General features: G+C 43.4%; 1 protein-coding gene across 3 annotated transcripts in view; it reads left to right on the forward strand.

The window, feature by feature from the left end:
* The window catches only part of PCSK5 (proprotein convertase subtilisin/kexin type 5), a 767,735-nt gene that overhangs the window by 372,393 nt on the left and 373,595 nt on the right, over window positions 1–21,747 (forward strand). For all 3 annotated transcript variants that reach the window (XM_033926861.1, XM_033926868.1, XM_033926878.1), the window contains exon 8: window positions 801–1,013. In XM_033926861.1, coding sequence (XP_033782752.1) covers window positions 801–1,013 — 213 coding nt within the window. The remainder of the gene's footprint in view (window positions 1–800; window positions 1,014–21,747) is intronic.

The raw sequence follows: 21,747 nt of genomic DNA on the forward strand, positions 1-21,747 counted from the left end.
ATGCTCTATGTAACAAAAAAAAACCAAGTTTGTCTCATAGATGCCAATGCATCAGGAATTTTCAATAGCTAATCTTTCTATTGCATAACCGTGGACAACGATACAAGACGCACTGCTGGTTTAAAAGGGCTCCATAGATCCGCTTACGGTGACATCATCTTATAGATGTTATTCTTAAGAAAATGCACACCACTCCACGTTGTGGCCTAATGGTCTGAACCAGAGAGTGGAGTGGTGTGCATTTTATGTTAGATAATGTCATCTTCTGGAAACTGGTCACCGGAAGCGGATCTGTGGAGCCCTTTTAAACCAGCAGCGCGTCTTGTGCCTAGCGATTATTCTTCTGAGCAAGCACCAGGCACAGTTCCTCCTCCCTTTTACCAGTGATTCTCTGCATAATAACGTATATATAATTTGCGTTCTATTGTGCTGAGCATCGGTAGTGGAAAAAAATTTGCTTCCACCATGGCATTTTTTTAACCTATGATATAGGAGCTTTGAACATTAAGGCCCGCGTCAATCACGTAAAAACAATTTTAACATGTTAATCGCACTAGCGCAGTAAATGTTCAGCCCTAATGCAGAGGCTTTGGAAATTACTAAATAGTAACTAACATTTATTGCTGTTTTATTATGAGCTCCCTTCATGTGTCTTAACTACAGAACATAAGCAGGAAATACATCATATTCTTCCTCTTTGAATTATTGGTGCCTGATATTGCCAGTTACTTTAGTTTGCATTGATTTTGGTAACCTGTAGTTTATTTTTAGGATTGACATCTTTCTCTGCTTGCCAACAGGGACGAAGAGGCTTGGGTTCAGTGTATGTATGGGCATCGGGAAACGGTGGCAGAAGCAGAGATCATTGTTCCTGTGACGGCTACACCAACAGCATCTACACCATCTCCATCAGCAGCACTGCTGAGAGTGGCAGGAAGCCCTGGTACCTAGAAGAGTGTGCATCCACAATGGCCACGACTTACAGCAGCGGGGAATCCTATGACAGGAAAATAGTATGTGTATATTTCATTTCTTAAAAGTATCAATTGGAAATAAGTCCACAGATAAGGCAATTTCCTTTTTAGGTTCACACACCCCAGTTTGATTACTGGCGTGATCTTTCATAACAAGATGAATAGTATTTCTGATGAGCAGCAAATACCGAATTAGGAATACTTTTGGTTGATCAGATTCCAGCTTCAATAAGATAAAAGTAAAAGCTGAAAATCACCTGGTTTTCCACTACAGCAGTACTCTGCACTGGTGGCAAGAAGAACAGAATTATTGTGCCTGTAGTCTCTGTTATTTTTCCTTCTGTAAGTGAAAGCCAACTGTGGTTTTTTTTTTTTTTTAAATCATGCTTTAAAATTTTTTTTAAATATCAATTTTCCACTAACTAATTGGGAATTATTTTTCCCTATCTTTGTTGAGTAATTTTAACTCTACTAAAAGCCCCATTTTGCATAGCACATCAAGGGGGAAATTAGAATATTTTGGTCAGGACTTCCACAGATCCCCAGTATTTTATAAAAGGTTCTACTAATTGCAAAACATTTTGTAGAATATTGTGGGGCTCATAATAAAAAAAAAAAGTGGCCTAAATGGGTACTTGGATGATCAAAAAGCCTGATCATTCAAGTACCCATAATCAAAGCTGATTTTAGACATATCTAAAACCAACTTAGGCCTTTCCCCTGCCTCTAAACGCACAGAGAGAAAAGAGGCGTTTTTAGAGGAGGGGAAAGGGCGGGAGGTGGGCCGACCTAGACCTAGGTGTGCAGCAGGTATAACCAAAACTTTAGGCAGGTTGCCTAGTTGGCACTTATACGTTTTGACTTAGATCAAGTCAAAACAGTGATAAGTGCCGAAAAGGGGCCGCTGAGCTGCCCCAGCAACCTGCCTACCCCCTACAGCAATAATCGCGGCAGGAGAGATGGCTCATCTCCCCTGCCGTGATCCACCCTTCCCCCCCACCTCACAATGATCAGGGCAGAAGGGAGCCCAAGCCCTCCTGCCCCGCGGCCCCCCCATACCCCCGATTATGTTTGGGGCAAGAGGGAGCCCAAGCCCTCTTGCCCCGCGGCACCCCCGATTACGTTTGGGGCAAGAGGAAGCCCAAGCTCTCTTGTCCCGCGGCACCCCCGAACCCCTGATTACGTTCGGGGCAAGAGGGGGCCAAGCCCCACGATCCCAACCCCCCCCCCCCCGCCGCCGAGTCCGATGGGGCCAGGAGGGAACCAAAGCCCTCCTGGCCCAGCGACATCCAATCTCCCTGTCTCCCCACATGATCCGGCCAGGAGGGAGCCCAAGCCCTCCTGGCCTGGGGACACCCTCTGATCCCCATCCCCCACTAAAATACGGGCAGGAGGGATCCCAGGCCCTCCTTCCCTCAACGCAATCCCCCCCATGACCGAACCCCCGATCAGCCCCCCCGCCGACCCGCGACCCGCCCGCCGACCCCACGACCCCCCCCCCCCAATTCCACCCCCGTATCTTGAAATTGTTGGCCGGACGGATGGGTGCCAAGCCCGCCCGTCTGGCAGGCCAGCCATCCCAGGAATGGGGCCGAATTGGCCCAGGCGGCTCAAACCCCGCCCACTGGTGGGGCCTGAGGCGCCTGGGCCAACCAGAATAGGTTTTCAAGGGTGATGATGCAGAGGAACTAAAAGAAATCTCGGTGAATCTGGAAGATGCACTAAGCCAAATTGACAAGTTAAAAAGTGATAAAGCACTTGGACTGGATGGTATACATCCCAGGGTACTAAAAGAACTCAAACATGAAATTGCTGACCTGCTGTTAGTGATCTGTAACCTGTCGCTAAAATCTTCTGTAGTACCTGAAGATTTGAGGATGGCCAATGTTACACTGATTTTTAAAAGGAACTCCAGGGGAGATCTGGGAAATTACAGACCGGTAAGCCTCACTTCAGTGCCGGGCAAAATGGTAGAAACAATTATAAAAAAAATTGTGGAACATGTAGACAAACATGATTTAATGAGACGGAGTCAGCATGGGTTCAGCCAAGGGTGATCTTGCCTCAGCAATTTGCTTGACTTCTTTGAAGGTGTGAATAAACTTTACATTACATTAATAATAATAATAACGTTTTTTTTATATACCGCAGGACCGTGAAGTTCTATGCAGTTTACATTGATTAAAGAAGTTACAGATAGAGTGGAATCAACAAAGTATAGACTTGGTGATTGACAGTTCTAGAGATCATTTGTTGAGGACTAGGATTGTATAGGTTGGTTTCCTAAATATTTCAGGAACAGATGTGTATTTTTAGTCGTTTTCTGAATTCCCTGTAGGTAATAGGCGTGAGTAATTGTTCTAGGTCTTTACCCCACAGAGCTGCTTGATGTGAGAAAAGATGTTGGTGATGACTTTTAAATTTACAGCCTCTGACCAGTGGGGAAACAAAGTTCGGGTGTGAGCTTCGCCTATGTTTGTTGGTTAAGAAAGAGAAAAGGTTTGTTATATATTTAGGGGCTAAGCCATAAAGTACCTTGAAGCAAAAACAACCAAACTTGAATTTCACACGTGCCTCCATCGGCAGCCAGTGTAGAAGTCGATAGGAAGGTGTTATGTGGTCAAACTTCTTCAGTCCACAAAGTAGTCTGACCGCTGCATTTTGTACCAGTTGCAGTCGCCGCATATGTGTGGGGTTGTGTTTGAGATATTTATGAGATTTAAATCGCCCTTCTTTCCTTAGTTTACATAAGTTATTATAATATGCCCATTGTTAGTGAGAAATTTTCCATTGTTAAGGTTATTGGTTAGATAATTCAGTAGAGATAATTTAGAGTCTAATAGAGCTGCTTTCATAATTTCATAATTAGTGATTTCTATTCCGCCATTACCTTGCGGTTCAAGGCGGATTACATAAGGAGTTAAATGGTCATTTAGGAATACATAAGGAGTTATCTGAACATTTTCGGTGATAATACAGAATAGAGGGTTGCAATTGGGGATTGAGATGATTCTTGCTGTGTTAGTTTGTCTTTAAGGATTTCTTAAATAGTAGGGTTTTTATTTCTTTTCTGAAGGTTTTGTAGTCTGAGGTCGTGATTAGTAAATTGGAGAGTTGGTAGTCTAGTTTTGCTGCTTGAGTGGCTAGGAGGCCATCATACATTTTTTTTTGTCTGACGTTTCTGAATGGAGGATGCGTGAATGGTGTGTGGTTGTTTGGATTAGTCTGTTGTTTAAGTAGGCTGGGCTGTCTCTGTTTATGGTTTTAAATAGCAGACAGTAAAATTTGAAACGTATTCTTGCTTGTATTGGGAGCCAGCGTGAATCGAGGTATGCCGCTGTGATGTAGTCGTGTTTCCTCAGTGAGTAGACAAGTCTCAGAGATGTGTTTTGTACTGTTTGTAGTTGTATTATCATGGTTATGGGGCAGGGGAGATAGAGGACGTTGCAGTAATCTAAAAGACCTAGGACTAGGGACTAGACCACGAGCTGTAATTGTTTTCTGTCGACGAATTTTCAAACTTGCCTTAGGTTCCTCATGATTGCAAATTATTTCTGTATTTTATTGATTTGTGGCCGCATGGTACCGCCTATGTCTATCAACATTCCCAGAAGTTTTAGAGTGGGTTGAATGGGGTATGTGAATGAGTTTATTACTAAGTTTGTTATGGTTGGGGTTTTGCTATTTTCGAGGAGGATGAAATTTGTTTTGTCAGGATTCAGTTTCAGTTTGTGCTCTTTCATCCATGCTGTTACTGTTTCTAGTGTTTTATGTAGTGTGAACATAAGAACATAAGCTGTGCCTCTGCTGAGTCAGACCTGAGGTCCATCATGCCCAGCAGTCCGCTCACGCTGCGACCCATCAGGTCCAGGACCTGTATACTAGCTCTCTGGTTGATCTGTTGCTCCTTTAGGGTCTTTTAGGATCGGGATGATGATGATTTCACTGAGGTCTTTTGGGAAAAGGCCATCTGTGAGCAAGGTTTGTATTCTTTGTAAGAGGAGGGCACGAAATGAAGTACTGAAGGTTTTTAATAGGTATGGGGGCAGTGGTTGAGATCACAGGCTGCGTGGCTATATTTTTTATAGAGTTTGTAAAGGTCTGACCATTATATAGTGGAGAAGTGGGACCAGGTTCTGTCTGCTGCAACTGATTCTTTTTCTATGGGGGGCATTGTGATCTCTTCTAGGTGAGTAGGGGTTCCAGTGAAGGTAGTCCTGGCAGTTGTGATTTTGTGTTTGAACTACTCAGCAAGAAGGGTGGCTGAGGGTGGAGGGGTGTCGTTATTGGCCAGGTAGGATTTGATGTCTGTGAGTTCTTTTAATAATCGGAATAGTTTTTTTGTGTCTTGGGATTCTTTGCCTATTTCATTGTTTTTTGAGAAGGAGTAGTTTGTTGTCAAACCACTTGTCTGATCGTCTGCTGATTCTGGTTTTTGTTTGTACTGGGGCTAGTTCATCCAGGGTAGCTGTACTCAAACTGCACCATTGTGAGATGAAGTCCTTGGGGTTACAATTTTGGATTATTGCGTCTGTTTTATTCCAGAATTTGGAGGAGGTCAATGTATTTACATGAGTTGTAGGTTATTTTTTGAGATTTTGGTTTGTTTTTGCTTTTGGCCCAGTTGATATTGAATGAGTATGTGTAGTGGGACCAATTTCCATTTTCAGTTTGAATCTCTGGTTGAGTGGGCTGTTATGACATGAAGGCTGCGACTTCAAGTTGGATTGTGGGTCTAAAATCTCATATGTGGATTGTGGGTCTAAGATCTTGTATGTTAAGGCTTCGAGGTATGAAAGTAAGTTTTCTACTTGTTTGGAGGATCAGTTTTTGAGATGGAGGTTTAGGTCTCCTAGGATTAAGTTGTAAATTGTCGTTAGTGAGTTTTGGAATATAAAATCTTCAAATTCTGGTCTTGCTGTGTTCCAGTTCCCTGGTGTTATGTGGCAGAGCAGGCAGTGAGGTGCCTGAGAGTTGGCAGGCTAGTAGATCCATGTATAGGGTGGATGTTTTGTCTAGTATATTTATGTCTAGGGCGTTTCTGACTAAGATGGCTAGACCTCCCCCTCTTTTATTTTCTCTGCAGACCACTGGTGAGCCGGTTGATATAGTGTATCTAGATTTTCAGAAAGCTTTTCATAAAGTTCCTCACGAGAGGGTCCTGAAAAAATTAGCGTTATGGGATAGGTGGTAAAGTTCAGTTGTGGATTAGGAATTGATTATCGGATAGAAAACAGAGAGTAACATAGAAACATAGAAATAGACGGCAGATAAGGGCCATGGGCCATCTAGTCTGCCCATCCCAATGACCATCCCCTACCTGTCACTGCGAATAGATCCCACATGTCTATCCTATTTGGCCTTAAAATCAGGCACGCTGCTGGCCTCAATGACCTGAAGTGGAAGACTATTCCAGCGATCAACCACCCTTTCAGTGAAAAAGAATTTCCTGGTGTCACCATGCAGTTTCCTGCCCCTGATTTTCCACGGATGCCCCCTTGTTGCCGTGGGACCCTTGAAAAAGAAGATATCTTTTTCGACCTCGATGCGGCCCGTGAGATACTTGAACGTCTTGATCATGTCTCCCCTCTCTCTGCGTTCCTCGAGTGAGTAGAGCTGTAACTTCTCTAGCTGCTCCTCGTACGGGAGGTCCTTGAGTCCTGAGACCATCCGGGTGGCTATTCTCTGAACCGACTCTAGCCTCAGCACATCCTTACGGTAATGCGGCCTCCAGAATTCCACACAGTACTCTAGGTGAGGTCTCACCATGGATCTATACAATAGCATAATGACTTCAGGTTTACAGCTGACGAAACTCCTGCGTATGCAACCTATGATTTGCCTTGCTTTGGAGGAAGCTTGCTCCACTTGATTGGCAGTCTTCATGTCTTCACTGACGATCACCCTTAAAACTCGTTCTGCTTCAGTTCTTGTTAGGATCTCGCCATTAAGGGTGTAAGTCCTGCATGGATTTTGACTGCCCAGGTGCATGACTTTGTATTTTTTGGCATTGAAGCTGAGTTGCCAGGACCTAGACCAGCGCTCCAGTAGAAGTAGGTCGTGCATCATGTTGTTGGGCATTGAATTTCTGTCTGATGTGCTTTTGCCCACTACATTGCTTAGTTTGGCGTCATCGGCGAATAATGTTATTTTACCTCGGAGCCCTTCCGCCAAGTCTCTTATATAGATGTTGAACAGGATCGGGCCCAGGACGGAGCCCTGAGGCACTCCACTGATCATCTCCGTCATTTCAGAGGGGGTGCCGTTTACCACTACCCTCTGAAACCTACCTCCAAGCCAGTTCCCAATCCATTTCTTCAATGTGTCGCCCAATCCCATAGAACTCATCTTGCTCAGCAACCTGCGGTGTGGTACGCTATTGAATGCTTTGCTGAAGTCCAGGTAAACGATGTCCAGGGAGGAGGAGTAAACAGTGGAGGAGAGTAAACAGTGGAATGCCGCAAGGGTATGTACTGGGACAGGTGCTATTTAACTTATTTATAAATGATCTGGAAATTGGAATGACGAGTGAAGTGATTAATTTTGCAGATAACACAAACTGTTCAAAGTTGTTAAAACACATGTGGATTATGAAAAATTGCTGGCGGACCTTAGGAAACTGGAAGACTGGGCATCCAAATGGTAGGTGAAATTTAATGTGGACAAATGCAAAGTGATACACATTGGGAAGAATAACCTGAATCACAGTTACTGGATGCTATCCTTGGGAGTTAGCGCCCAAGAAAAGGATCTGGGTATCATCGTAGACAATACAATGTATATTTTCTGTAAACCGCTTAGAATCCTAACGGAGTTTAGCGGTATATAAGAAATAAATTACATTACATTACATTACATTACATTACAATGAAACGTTCCACCCAATGTGTGGCGGTGGCCATAAAAGCAAACAGGATACTAGGAATTATTTAAAAAGGGATAGTCAACAAGACTAAGAATGTTATAATGCCCCTGTATCGCTCCATGGTGTGACCTCATCTGGAGTACTGTGTTCAATTCTGGGCTCCTTATTTCAAGAAAGATTTAGTGGCGCTAGAAAAGGTTAAAAGAAGAGCAATCAAGATGATAATGGGGATGGAACTCCTCTCGTATGAGGAAAGCCTAAAATGGTTAGGGCTCTTCAGCTTGGAAAAGAGACGGCTGAGGGGATATATGATTGAAGTCTACAAAATCCTGAGTGGAGTAGAACGGGTACAAGTGGATAGATTTTTCACTCCGTCAACAATTACAAAGGCTAGGGGACACTCTATAAAGTTACAGGGAAATACTTTTAAAACCAATAGGAGGAAATTTTTTTCACTCAGAGAATAGTTAAGCTCTGGAATGTATTGCAAGAGGTTGTGGTAAGAGCGGTTAACATAGCTGATTTTAAGAAGGGTTTGGACAAGTTCCTGGTGGAAAAGTCCATAGTCGGTTATTGACAAAGACAAGGGGGAAGTCACTGCTTGTCCTGGATTGGTAGCATGGAATATTACTACTTATTGGGTTATGGCAAGGTACTAATGACCTGCATTGGCCACTGTGAGAACGAGCTACTGGGCTTGATGGACCATTGGTCTGACCCAGTAAGGATATTCTTATGTTCTTAAGGCTTTAAACTTTACAAGAGATATCTCTAAGTATAGATGGAGAGAGTGCTACCATAGTTAAACATGAAGTAATACATTTGAAGGTAGGAGGCTGTGACAAGCAAATATTGCTGAGATGAACTTAGAGTTCTGTCTGGGGAATAGGGAACAAAAAGATGATAAATTGTGGAATATTTCAAATGAAAAATTTGAAAAGTAAGAAGAATGATCGTGAACTAAATTCAATATAATAGAGGAAAACTGGAATGTAGTATAGTACTGTTATGTTGGAAGAGCAAGGACTGTGTTTTAGTTTAGAAATTTTAATTTCTTTCATTGTTTTATGTATTTAGGGGCAGATTCAGATTCTATATAGTCTGCCTAAAGTTAGATGCCTAATTTAATTAATTAATGGGCTTAATTGGAGCCAATTATTGACAATTAACACCTCAGAATTGACATTAATTAGATTTAATTGAAAGTTGGGCACCTAACTCAAAGTGATTCTATAAAATGTAGGAGCCTAGTTCAAAGCGTGTAGTTCAAAGTGGGTGTGGTTAGGGGGAAGATCATGGGTGTGTTCTTGAGTTTGGCGCCACTTTGACATGCAACTCCTGATTGGTGAGGCCCGACCTTAGTGCAGGAAGAGACTGTCGGAGCATACCGCGAGTGATTTCCTTCACTTGCCAGCACTTCGGCTGCTCTCTCCTGCCTCTCCGGCTGCCCTCTCCTGCCTGGTCATTCGCGGTCGGAAAATACCACGAATGACTGGGACCGTGAATCGCCGACTGCGAATGACCGGAGGAGCACTGCGTAAGAAAATATATATAAATTAGCAATATGTTCAGAAAACACCAAGAAACTATACACAAGTTACTTAAGACCAACCCCCAAAAATAAGACCACCCCCCACCCACTTGCTGTATGTGTATAAAAGGATCTTGAACTGAAACCAAGTCCAAAAGGGTACATTTTATGCGAGTATGTTTAAAGAAAATTACCATATGTATCTAGCGGACCCCATGTTTCTTTAAATTTTCGAAACTCCCCAGATTTTTCTAACATCTCTCTTTCAAACCTATAATACTGACATACAGTTTCCCACATAGGTATTTAAACATCTCTATCATATCTCCCCTCTCCCGCCTTTTCTCCAGAGTATACATAATGAGATCTTTAAGTACACTTCTCCCTCCCTATTCGCGAGGGTTGGGGGCAGAGCCGGCCTGCGAATAGGGAAAATTTGCAAATTACTTTTGGGCCGGCTCTGACCCACCCCCGGACCTTACCTGGTGGTCTAGTGGTGACGCGGGGCGGGAGCCGTGCTGTGAGCCTCCATCCTGTTTATATCTTTTTGGAGGTGCGGTCTCAAGAATTGTACACAATATTTAAATGTTTATATTTATTAAAATCTTTCTATACCGCTTATATGGCCAAAAAGAATCAAAGCGGTTTACATCACAACTCAATCAAATTTATGAAAAGAACTCCATTAAAAATAGAAAAGGAAGAAAAAAAGAAAAAAATTTGACATTTCTGAAACATCAGTAATAATAAAAGGCTAAGCGCGTATGCGCTTTTCAAAGATCGTGATTCCTGGTGGCGTGAGGTGTGCTTCTATGTCACACCTCACGGCGCCTGCGCTATCTGGAGGCGCGTATTTCAGGGATTCCTCCCTCCCGCTGCCGCTGCTCTTCAAAGTGGCCTGCTGAGGGAGAGAGAGAGAGGGCGGGTCAGAGGGAGGAGTAACTCAGGGCAACGCCCCTATTTCCCGGTGCCCGGGCTCTGCTGCTACTGGTGCTCCAATCTCCCCGGTAACTGTCTCCAGGGGCAGTAAGCAGAGCAAGAGAAAGATCCCGGAGCGCTGCTGCTCAGGTACCGGGGAGGGGGCTGAGAGGGGGGGGGGGGTCGCAATAACCACCGAAGCCCGGGATCGGCTGAACCGGGCAGCTGCAGGGTGCGGTCGGGGCTTGGTCTGTCTCGCTGGCGGAGCTTCAGACCCTTCCCGATGCAATGTAAGAAACAAAAAAGAAAAAAAAGCAAATCCAGATAGGCGAAGGCAGGACGGAGGCTGCGATCGGCAGCGGCTGCTGCTACTCCTCCAGCCACCTAGCTCCTCTCCGCCGGCCCTGGCCGGTAGCCCCCTCCACCCCGTCCTCTCTGCTCCGGTGGCCCGCACAGGAGAAGGAGCGGATGAAGCATGATCATAAGGGAGACAGTGCAAAGGAAAATGCAAGGGGGTTGAAAAAGTGAAAGGTGGGACGGGAAGGGAGGGGGGAGGAAGCCTAAAATGAAAAAAAAACCCAACTTTATACAGGAAGAGGAGTCTCTAGCACCCGTTAATGTAACGGGCTTAAAGACTAGTATTATCATAATACCACTAAAACAAATATATAAAATATGTATATACACAAATTAATTCAAATTCTTTTACTTACTGGCAATACTTCTTCCTATGCACCCTAGCATCCTTCTAGCTTTCGCAGTTGCCTTTTCAGCCTGTTTGGCCTCTTTAAGATCATCACATACTATCACACCCAAGTTCTGCTCCTCTTTAGTTTACAAAAGGTATTTACCCCCTAAACTGTAGGGCCAGATTCTGTAGAGGGCACCACTAGGCACCCTTATTGAGGTTGCCTAGCTGAAATCTGCACGCATCTTCATTTTTCTTAATTCGTTTAATTGGTGTGGTAATTGACCATGTCATTAAAAACTAATAGTTAAAGTTGTGCGTGGAATTCTGCATGGCACCTAGTGATGCATAAGTTGAGGCTCCTACCGGCGCCAAACGATGCCTATTTTAAAAGTGGGCATGGTTGAGACAGAGAATAGGTATGCTGTGGCTTAGGTGTCTGTGTTAGGTGCCAGGAGAACTCTGGCCTAACATACTGGTGCTTACCAGTAGGACATCTAGCAGTGCCTAAGCCTACTAGGCATGATTCAGTAAATAGCGCCTAGCAGTTGATTGACAACTGCGCCGAGCAGCTCCTAGGAGTTAAGCGCTGTTTATGAATCGGGCCCTTAGCAGCCAGTTTCTCATTTGCATTGCCTCTACCGAGCCTTACTCTTCTTTCAGCAGCTTTCTAACACAGCTTCTAATTTCTCTTTCTGACTCAAAATCCCATCCATTCCAGCCTCCACTGCCTCTTTTCTAGCTCCTAAAATGCAATCTGCCTGTCTGTCATCTGTTCTGCTCCCCATCACCATCTCTTTGACTTCCTCAGTTACCTATGATTTGCTGATCTACTTTTTTTTTTATAACAGCAAACTGTCAGCAAAGCTACCACCCAGTGAGCTTTATCGGGGAATAATTGATTCCCTGTGGCTTTTTGCTGTTCCTCTTTCCCACAGTGTATACTTCTATATCTAAAAAGAAGAGTCTGCCATGAGGTTGTTAAAAAGAAACCCAGTACCAAGGTATATATCCACAATGCCCCTAAATCACCAGTGTGATCAATTAAACCAGAATTATATCTTATATTAAAAGCATAACTTGGTTGCAGAAAATTGAGACCCCCTTTTTTTTTAATAGAACCTTAGAATGCGGTAATTCACCCACACCATTAAAACAATCATCAATTCCTGTGTAGGACAACTGATGTTTAAAAGATACAAAAAAATGGAGTTGGTTTTAGATTTTGCTCTGAAGCAAGTGCTCTTGGTGAAACAGTGGCCAATGTTAGCACATGGTGGTGGTTATATGAGTTTTGCTGACCTTCATCGAATTTGAATTAAGCACTAAGACAAGTACTCCAGCTTTGACCTATGTTGGAGGATGAAATATATTCTTCCATACTGGAATATTTTATTGGAACATTTGAACATCTATCAGTATTTAGCATGACAGCTGTGTGTGTGTGTGTGTATTTCATTTCATTTATTTATTTATTTTTTATAACTGAAGGTGTTAAGTCACAATATCCCACAGGCAGTTTAAGTGCTGTAGAACAATCTTGAGGGCTTTGTCTCTGTTAAATGAAAATATTGCTTATAGGTTTTATTTGATGTTTTCCATATTGAAAGTGCATGGAAGTGCATTGAAGTGTTATTGATTTTTTTGAAGTGGATATTTTGTTTAGTAGAACTTTTCCATTTCTCTTTTTTTTTTCTATTGGATTAATAAAAGCTTGCAGTGGAGGACTTTGTGGCTAATTTATGCTTGCTAAACTTTTAGTTGAAAATGAAAATAAAATGTTTCTGATCAAAATGGTTTCTTGTGTTGTAGCATTCCATTTTGTCGTATTACCATAGGTATTTTAGTGTTTATTTTGGTTTTGCTTTTAGAATAGAGAGTTGTGCGGGGACCGAAATCCCACCCGTCCCCGTCAAAGTTCCACCCATCCCCACCCATCCCCGTGAGAAATCCCTCCATCTCCACCCGTCCCTGCGAGGCATCCCCTCCGTCCCCATGAGGAATCCCCTCCGTCCCTATAAACTTCAGAAATAGTTATTTCATTTAATTATGCTACTAATTAAAAGGCTCTGGTAGAAACCCATTTACAAATAAGCAAAGAGACTTTATTAATTTGGAAATATTAATTGGGAAGAATACATACTTTGTAAACGGGTTTCTACCAGAGTCTCTAATGTTTATAAATTTTTATCAACACAACTAATATACTACTTTATCTTGAAGCAAAAAAAAAAAAAAAAAGAAATAGAATTTTTTTTCCTACCTTTGTTGCCTGCTTTCTGCTTTACTTGTGTTCTCATTCAATTCCTTCCATCCACTATCTCTCTTCTCTCTGTGTCTTCCATTTGCTCTGTACTGTGCCTCTCCCTTTCTCCCCCCTTCCAAATTGGTCTGGCACCCATCTTCTTCCCTTCGCTCTCCCCATAGTCTGGCATCTCTGTCTTCTTCCCTGCCAGCATTTTCGCCCCACTCTCTCTTCCCCATTTCCCTTCAGCATCTTCTCCCCACTCTCTCTTCCCCATTTCCCTTCAGCATATTCTCCCCACTCTCTCTTCCCCATTTCCCTTCAGCATCTTCTCCCCACTCTCTCTTCCCCATGTCCTGTCAGCGTCCTTCTCCCCCCACCGTCTTCCCCATGTATTTTCAGCATCCTTCTCCCCCTCCGTCTTCCCCAAGTCCTTTCAGCATCCTTCTCCCCCCTTTGTCTTCCCCATTTCCTTTCAGCGTCCTTCTCCCCCCATCTTCCCCATGTCCTGTCAGCGTCCTTCTCCTCCCTCTGTCTTCTCCATGTGCTTTCAGTATCCTTCTCACCCCTCTGTCTTCCCCATGTCCTTTCAGCATCCTTCTCCCCCCCGTCTTCCCCATGTCCTTTCAGCATCCTTCTCCCCCTCCGTCTTCCCCAAGTCCTTTCAGCGTCCTTCTCCCCCCTCTTTCTTCCCCATTTCCTTTCAGCGTCCTTCTCCCCCCATCTTTCTCATCCTGTCAGCGTCCTTCTCCTCCCTCTGTCTTCCCCATGTGCTTTCAGTATCCTTCTCCCCCCTCTGCTTCCCCATGTCCTTTCAGTGTCCTTCTCCCCCTCTGTCTTCCCCATGTCCTTTCAGCGTCCTTCTCCCCCCTCAGTTTTACCCATTTCCCTTAAGCGTCTTTTCCTCTCCACTCCACCTTTCCTCCCTGCCCCTTACCTTTGTGGCGCTTCCCCGCCTGACCGAAAACAGAACAGGCCCGGTCCGACAAACCTCCCTACCCTGAATCCAGCTGCTGTAAGAAGGTAATTTAGATTCGCGGCTACAGGGCAGGGAGTTTTGTCGGACCGGGCCTGTTGTCGGTCGGTCGGGGGAAAGCGCCACAAAGGTAAGGGGATCTTCTGGCCAGCTGTACACCCCCCCTAAGGCTGCCCCGGGGCGGACTGCCCCCCCTTGGTACGCCACTGCCTTGAATTTATCCTACCTGCCCTGTAAGTCCTGGATTGTAGGAATCCTTGAAACCATGTTCTTAAGCCCTCCCTCTGACGTCAGCACTGACATCGTGGAAGAATTCCGGGTCATCTGTGTGCTGCGGCAGTGCAGGTAGGGAAAAGAAGATGAGCCTCGCGGCTCGAGTGCATCCAAATGATCCAACCCCGCAGGAACCCCGCAACCCTAGGGGGCGTCCCCACGGGATCCCCGCGACCCTAGAGTTTTAAAACCTATTGTAATTCTTTTTTTTTAAATTCAACAGCATTACAGCCAGTAAAGAAAGTGGAATTATGAATGTTACCATTAAGGTTACTAGTTTTTGGAACCTTTCTGTGAATGATGGCCAATCGTGAAACCCCTCTCATTAAAAAGCTGCACAGCTCAGGACTCTGCTCATGGCTGTTCTCAGAAAACCATTTGTCAAGAAGTTTTTCCGTGAAGGAACAGCTCAGTCCTCTGTTTACTGACGGACAAAGTTCTCAACCTGGTACTCTGGACACACCTGTCTGAATCACCAGAAGGGGCTCCCTTGCCACCTTGGTTTCTCATTGAAGTCCTATCTTCCCATCGAAGTCCTAACCCTCCGGTCTTGCACATGCACGACCTGGTTGGGTTTCTATACTTATTACCTGGTTAGCTTTCTATACTTATGTTACATCCCAGCTCCTCCCTCAGTATCCCACGATCCCTTTATCCCTCAGGAATCCGTCCAATCCCTGTTTGACAAGACCTGCCTCTAGTAAATCTAGGTTGCCTAGGGTGTTATAATCCACAGGGTGTTATAATCTCTGTTTTAAAATTGTTTCCATTAATTTACTTACCACAGAAGTCAGACTTACCAGCCTGTAGTTCCAAAATTCTTCCTTACTTCCACTTTTGTGGAGAGGGACCACACCCGCCCTTCTCCAGTCCTCCGGTACCACTTCCGATTCTAGAGAAGCATTGAAAAGGTCAGCCAGCGAAACCGCTATAACTTTCCTAAGTTCCTTCAGTACCCTTGAATGTACACCGTCCAGCCCCATCACTTTGTCCACCTTTAGTTTAACTAGCTCCTCCCGAACACAATCCCCTGAAAATCGATCATGGTCTATCACATCTCCAGAGGGTCTGTGTTAAGTGGTTGTAGTCATTCTTAAGAGACCTTTTCCAGAAAATTTTACAGAGGGGACTGTGTTCTGCTTTAAAAATCTTATGGTAGGGGGGTTTATCAGAGTGTTCAACACCTATATGGCTCTAGAGTAGCCTAGTATTTAATGCAGTGGATTATAAGTTTCAGTACAGTTGGGCTTTGTGGTAGAATATTGTATTCAGATGGTATCTAACTAGTTGTGCTGATTGATCCAGCCCTTGATCAGGTGCAAATGGCTGGCAAGCTTAACTTGGGGTTAACTTCACAGTGACAGTAGAACAGCACCTGTGGCTATTAGGTTTCATGATGTCAACAATATGGATGGTACTGTGGTTGTGCATCGTTATGAGAATATTATATCTGTGACAGTAATGGAAACTGCTGAGAGAGGATATGACATAAAGATTTTAGCTGTTGCTAGCAGCTGCCTATTCTCTGACCTGGTGAAAAAATTTAGAAAAAGTAAGCTAGTCAGAGAAAAAAAAAATAGGCATTCATATGGACAGAGATTAATTTGTTTGGAGGGGAGCCACTATGCTATGACTTGTTTTTGGGAGGAGAGAAAATTGTGCATGAATATTCTGAAAATGAGAGCATTAAGGGAATACTTTAGTAGCCTTCCGGTACAGAAATGTGCAAAAGGATGAAAATTGAGTAGTTTTGACACAATAACGAAGGAAGCACAGAGTTACAAAACAATGACAGAGACTACAATTTTCTCAGTTTATCGGTACAGTTCATATAGCAGGGAAGGCAAATCTGAGAGAGCTGTTTTAGCTGATAACCTCAATATTTGCTGCTGAAAATGTGGCCATCAGTCATGCTCTTTAAAGGGAGTGCACTATCAGAAAATGCTTCTTATGTATGCTGCTAGAGAATGACACGGGGACAAATGTGTCCACGTCCTCGCAGGAACTTTCCCTGTCCCGCTATCTCTGTCCCTGCCCCATTCCTGTAAGACCTGCCTTAACCGCACAAGCCTTGAACACTTATGGTTTTAAAATGTTTGAGTGCTTGCAGGACTGGGACTGGAACTCATGGGGATGGGATGGGAAAATGAGTTCCTGCGGGGATAGCCCTCAATCTTTTTGTGAAACTGGATGAGACTAAAAAGATATTGGTCTGAAAGGTTGATGGTGTGTTCTGTATGCTAAAATCATGGTATTTCTTGTGATTAGTTGCCATGTAGCTTGATGGAATGCAGTATTCTTAACTGAAGTATTTTGAGGTAGGAGGAAAGTATTGAACAGCAATGTTGCTGATCTGTAGTGGATGTCCTCTGTAGACAGCAGGATTGATAAAGCACACAAATGGGTGACGTCATCTTACAGCACTGGGATGGAACTGCTGTCCCACAGCTCAGAACTTTAGTTATGTTATATGTAATCTTATATCTAGCCAAATCCTCGCAAGACAGAGCTCTAGGCGGGTTGCAAGCAAAATTATTGCTACATTAAAATATACATGCAATGTAAGATAAAATCTTACCCTAACATAGACTTCTAAAACAGCAAGCTACAAATAGCATTATCGTTACTCAGAATAGAAATCTGATGCAAAATCTGAATCGTGTTAAGGGAACAGGTCTTGTATACCGCCTTTTTATAGTTATATAACCACAGTCAAAGCAGTTTACATATATACAGGTACTTACTTTGTACCTGGGGCAATGGAGGATTAAGTGACAAGGAGCAGCCCTAAGATTTGATCCCACAACCTCTGGGTGCAGAGGCAGCGGCTCAACCACCAGGCTACTCCTGGCCTCCTAATAGAGTCTTCTGAAAAAGCCATGTTTTCAGATATTTGTGAACAGAGCATAAACAGTAGTTACATGAATCTTAAAAGGGAGGGAGTTCCAAGTTTTCGTAATTTGATAGTTAATGATTTGCAGTGAGATGTCTTCTATTCCTTTCATTGTTGGGAATGATTGAATCAAGCGATCAGAGTTGTGGTGTTCAACAGATCAGCTTAATAATTTATTATATCTGGGGAAACTTAGGAGCATCTCCATATAAGGTCTTGTATGCCAAGCAGCATAACTTGAATTCAACTTACTTTTCTGTTGGTAGCCAGTATAGTTCCATAAATAGCGGCATGATGTTGTCAAATCTTGATTTGTAAAATATAAGTCTTGCTGTAATATTCTGTATCAGCTGAAGTTTTTTTCATTAAATTTCACTGAAATTCCTGAAAGTAGTGCCTTACCGTAGTACAGAGGTGACAGAATAGTTGACTGTACCAATATCCTGTAGTGTTTGTTGGAAAAAGTAAGATCTGACCTTTCTTAGCTTTGTAGTGTAAAAAAAGAAATGATTTCCAGACTAGGTTGTTAACATGGTCTTTCAAAACTCAGCAAGCTGTCTAAAGTGACTTCAGTCTGATATTAGATGGAATTAAGTTTGATTGTCACCCAGACTATAATAGTTTATTTTTTTCCTTGTTTGGTTTAAGATGGCATCTTGCTGACCATTCTTGTACTCTAGCTCAGTGGTTCCCAACCCTGTCCTGGAGGAACACCAGGCCAATTGGGTTTTCAGGCTAGCCCTAATGAATATGCATGAAGCAAATTTGCATGCCTATCACTTCCATCATATGCAAATCTCTCTCATGCATATTCATTAGGGCTAGCCTGAAAACCCGATTGGCCTGGTGTTCCTCCAGGACAGGGTTGGGAATCACTGCTCTAGCTAACATACTAGATAACTTAGTAGACATATTTGTTAGGTTCAAGACTGCAAGAATTAACAGAAAAAACATCATCTGCATGAGAAAAGTCATTCCCTAGGTCTCAGATAATTGAATTTAGAGTGGTCATAAAAATGTTTTATAGCTTGGTGAAATGGGCAATCCTTGCAGTACTCCACATGGCGGAATCCAGTAGTTAGAGTAGGATCCAAAGTTCTGAGTGTGTGTGGCCCTTCCTGCAGATAGCCCAGGAATGAAAAGTGAAATACAGTCATGTAAAAAAATTAGGACACCCCATTAAATATTCAGTTCTTTCTTAAGAAATGTTTACATATTGATGTCAAATTTTTTTTTTTTAATTTATCTCTAGAAAAGAAAGTGATGTAATTGCAAGTAAACAACAAAAGTTTTCCTTGATTTACTCATGAAACAAAAGATATCCACAAAAATATGTATTCTAACTGAGGAATAAATTAGGACACCCCTACATATCCAGGTGTATCACATCAGGTGCTCATGATTACAACATCGTTACTCAGCATTTTGAAGGAGGTTTGTTCTACTTAAACTTCAGATATTTAGGGGGTCCTTTTATCAAGCCGTGCTAGCGGGGTTAGCGCGTCGGACATTTTATCACGCGCTAACCCCCGTGGCCGGCTAAAAAACTGCTCAATGCAGGCGTTAGCGGCTAGCGCTGCAGGTGGTTTAATGTGCGATATTACGCGCATTAAACCTCTATCACAGCTTAATAAAAGGACCCCTTAGTATGGTGTGCTCATGACTGCTGCGGTGAGAGTGAACACCATGGTGAGATCAAAAGAGCTGCCTGAAGCCTTCAGATATTAGATTACAGCAGCTTATAAGCAGGGCAGGATTAATTCGTTGAGGCCCCCCCGCCCCACCCCACCATGCGCCCAGATGGAAACAGGAAGCTGCGTCAGAGGGAAGCTTTGGGCAAGCAGCACCGCTTGCACAATTACAGTTCCCGTTGCCTTTCTTACCCGCTTTGCTGGCTTGTCTTACTTTCCGTCAAAGGGGGGGGCGCATTGACGATCGGGGGGGGGGCCACATTGACGATTGATGCTGGAGGGGCCCATCACCGTTTGGAAAAAGCAATGTTGATGCCCTCCTTCATCGGGCCCCCCTGACCATTTCGGGCCCTAGGCACGTGCCTACTTGGCCTATTGGTTAATCCTGCCCTGCTTATAAGTCTGGTAAAGGATTTAAAACGATCTCAAAAGAATTTTCCATTAGTTATTCCAAGGTCTGGAAAATAGTATACAAGTGGAGGACTTTACAAACAACTGCCAATATGCCCAGGTCTGGCCGTCTGAGCAAGTTGACCCCCAGAGCAGACCGCAAGATGTTAAAAGAAGTCTCCAAAAACCCTAAAATGTCATCATAGGTCTTACAGCAGGCTCTTGCTACTGTTTATGTGAAAGTGCATGCCTCTATAATCAGAAAGAGACTGCACAAATTTAACTTGCATGGGAGGTGTGCAAGCAGGAAACCTTTGCTCTCTACGAGAAACATCAAGACCAGACTGAAGTAGGCAAAACCCAGAACTTCTGGAATAGTGTTCTATGGATAGATGAGTCTAAAACTGAATTATTTGGACACCAGAAAAGAGGACATGTTACCAAATACAGCATTCCAGGAAAAGAACCTCGTACCAACTGTGAAGTGGAAAGCAACTGCCTATATCCATCAAGGTGCACTCCACCAGAAGTGAAGTTTCCTCATGGGCGGAATCTTCAGTGGTGTCTACGGAAGAAATCTGTATAGTAGCCACATGGTCCCCTCTCCATACATCAGGGGTGTCCAATGTCGGTCCTCGAGGGCCGCAATCCAGTCGGGTTTTCAGGATTTCCCCAATGAATATCCATGAGATCTATTTGCATGCACTGCTTTCATTGTATGCTAATAAATCTCATACATATTCATTGGGGAAATCCTGAAAACCCGACTGGATTGCGGCCCTCGAGGACCGACATTGGACACCCCTGCCATACATTCACAAAGTTTTACAGGGTAGATATCTTGGCTAAAAATGACTCCGCATTCAGCTCATCCATACTGTCAGAAGGCTTATCTGCCCTACTCTGGGAACTACTTTGATACATCCTTAAGGTTTAGGAATAGAAGGAAAGATTAGGTTTTTACCTCAGTAATATTCTTTCTAATAGACAAACACTTTATTCCTGAAGCCCACCCTGTCAGATGTTTATTTACTCATTGATTTAGCCCTTCCTCCCAAATGAGCTCAGAGCGGGTTAGTATGGGTAGGACAGACTTTAGTGAGAAATACAGACTTTACCACATTTACAGTATAGACAAGGGGATTTAGGTTAAAGCATTTACAGTAAAGACATAACATACAGACTTAAAATACAGACTTAGTAGGCATAGGGTTGATTAAATTGCAGCGTTTACAGTATAGGTATAACGTGGAGGTAACATAGCTTTCCTAGCGATGGGTGTATCTTTGTTGTCGGAGAATGTGGTGGTAATTCAGGTTATATTTGCGGTGGCCTGCGAGTTTATAGATGTTGTTTGGTGTATTAGGCGGTGCCTTTGAGATCCATCCATCTGGGGTGTAGACGCGGGTTGTTAAGGAGCTGGGTTTGTTAAGAGAAAGGTTTTCACGGTTTTCCTGAAGTTCCAAAGACTGTCTAGTGCAGTGATAGGCAAACTCATTAGTCAAAAGAGCCAAAGATTAAAATTTCTTTTGAGAGCCATACCCCGCGTCTGCTTGCGCTACGATGGCTACGTCAACCCGACTGACATCCCGCTCACCCACACGTAGTCGAAATCGGTTCATGGCAGAGCCTAGAGAATTACACAGGGAAAAAAATTATCTCCGTCCCCGCAAGCTCAGTCCCTGTTCTCGCAAACCATCTGATCTCATCCACACAAGCCTCGAATAGTTTATACAGAGCTTATTATATTAAAGTATAAAAAAAACCAATATTCTGTACAATTGTCAGTTTATAAATCAGCGTCTTCTCCCCACTCTCTCTCCACTTCCCTTCAACGCACACACATAAAAACAAGCAAGCAATTTTATATCAGTTAAAATCTAAATAATGCCAGTCACAATACATGATTTTACAAAAATAATTCCTGCACAGTCAAGCCTGCAAGGATTACTAGATGTCATTCAGCAGCTCCCCTCCCTCCCTCCCCTTTACCTTCATGGCCAAGTCAGAATGATCTACCAACAATAAATTTTTTAAAAACACAAAGCACACTGTATGCAGAGAAAATGTTAATTATCATTTATATTCTGCGTGTTTTCAAAGAGGTCAAGGCAGATGACTTTATACAATGTCACCTCAGTAACAACTATACAAAAATAGACAAATATATCCCTCCCTTTTTACTAAACCGCAATAGCGGTTTTTAGTGCAAGGAGCTTGCTGAATGCCTTGCGCTGCTCTCGATGCTCATAGGCTTCCTGTGCTAAAAACCGCTATTGTGGTTTAGTAAAAGGGGGCCATAG

This window comes from Geotrypetes seraphini, chromosome 1 (genome assembly GCF_902459505.1).
Source record: "Geotrypetes seraphini chromosome 1, aGeoSer1.1, whole genome shotgun sequence".
NCBI classification, from domain to species: domain Eukaryota; kingdom Metazoa; phylum Chordata; class Amphibia; order Gymnophiona; family Dermophiidae; genus Geotrypetes; species Geotrypetes seraphini.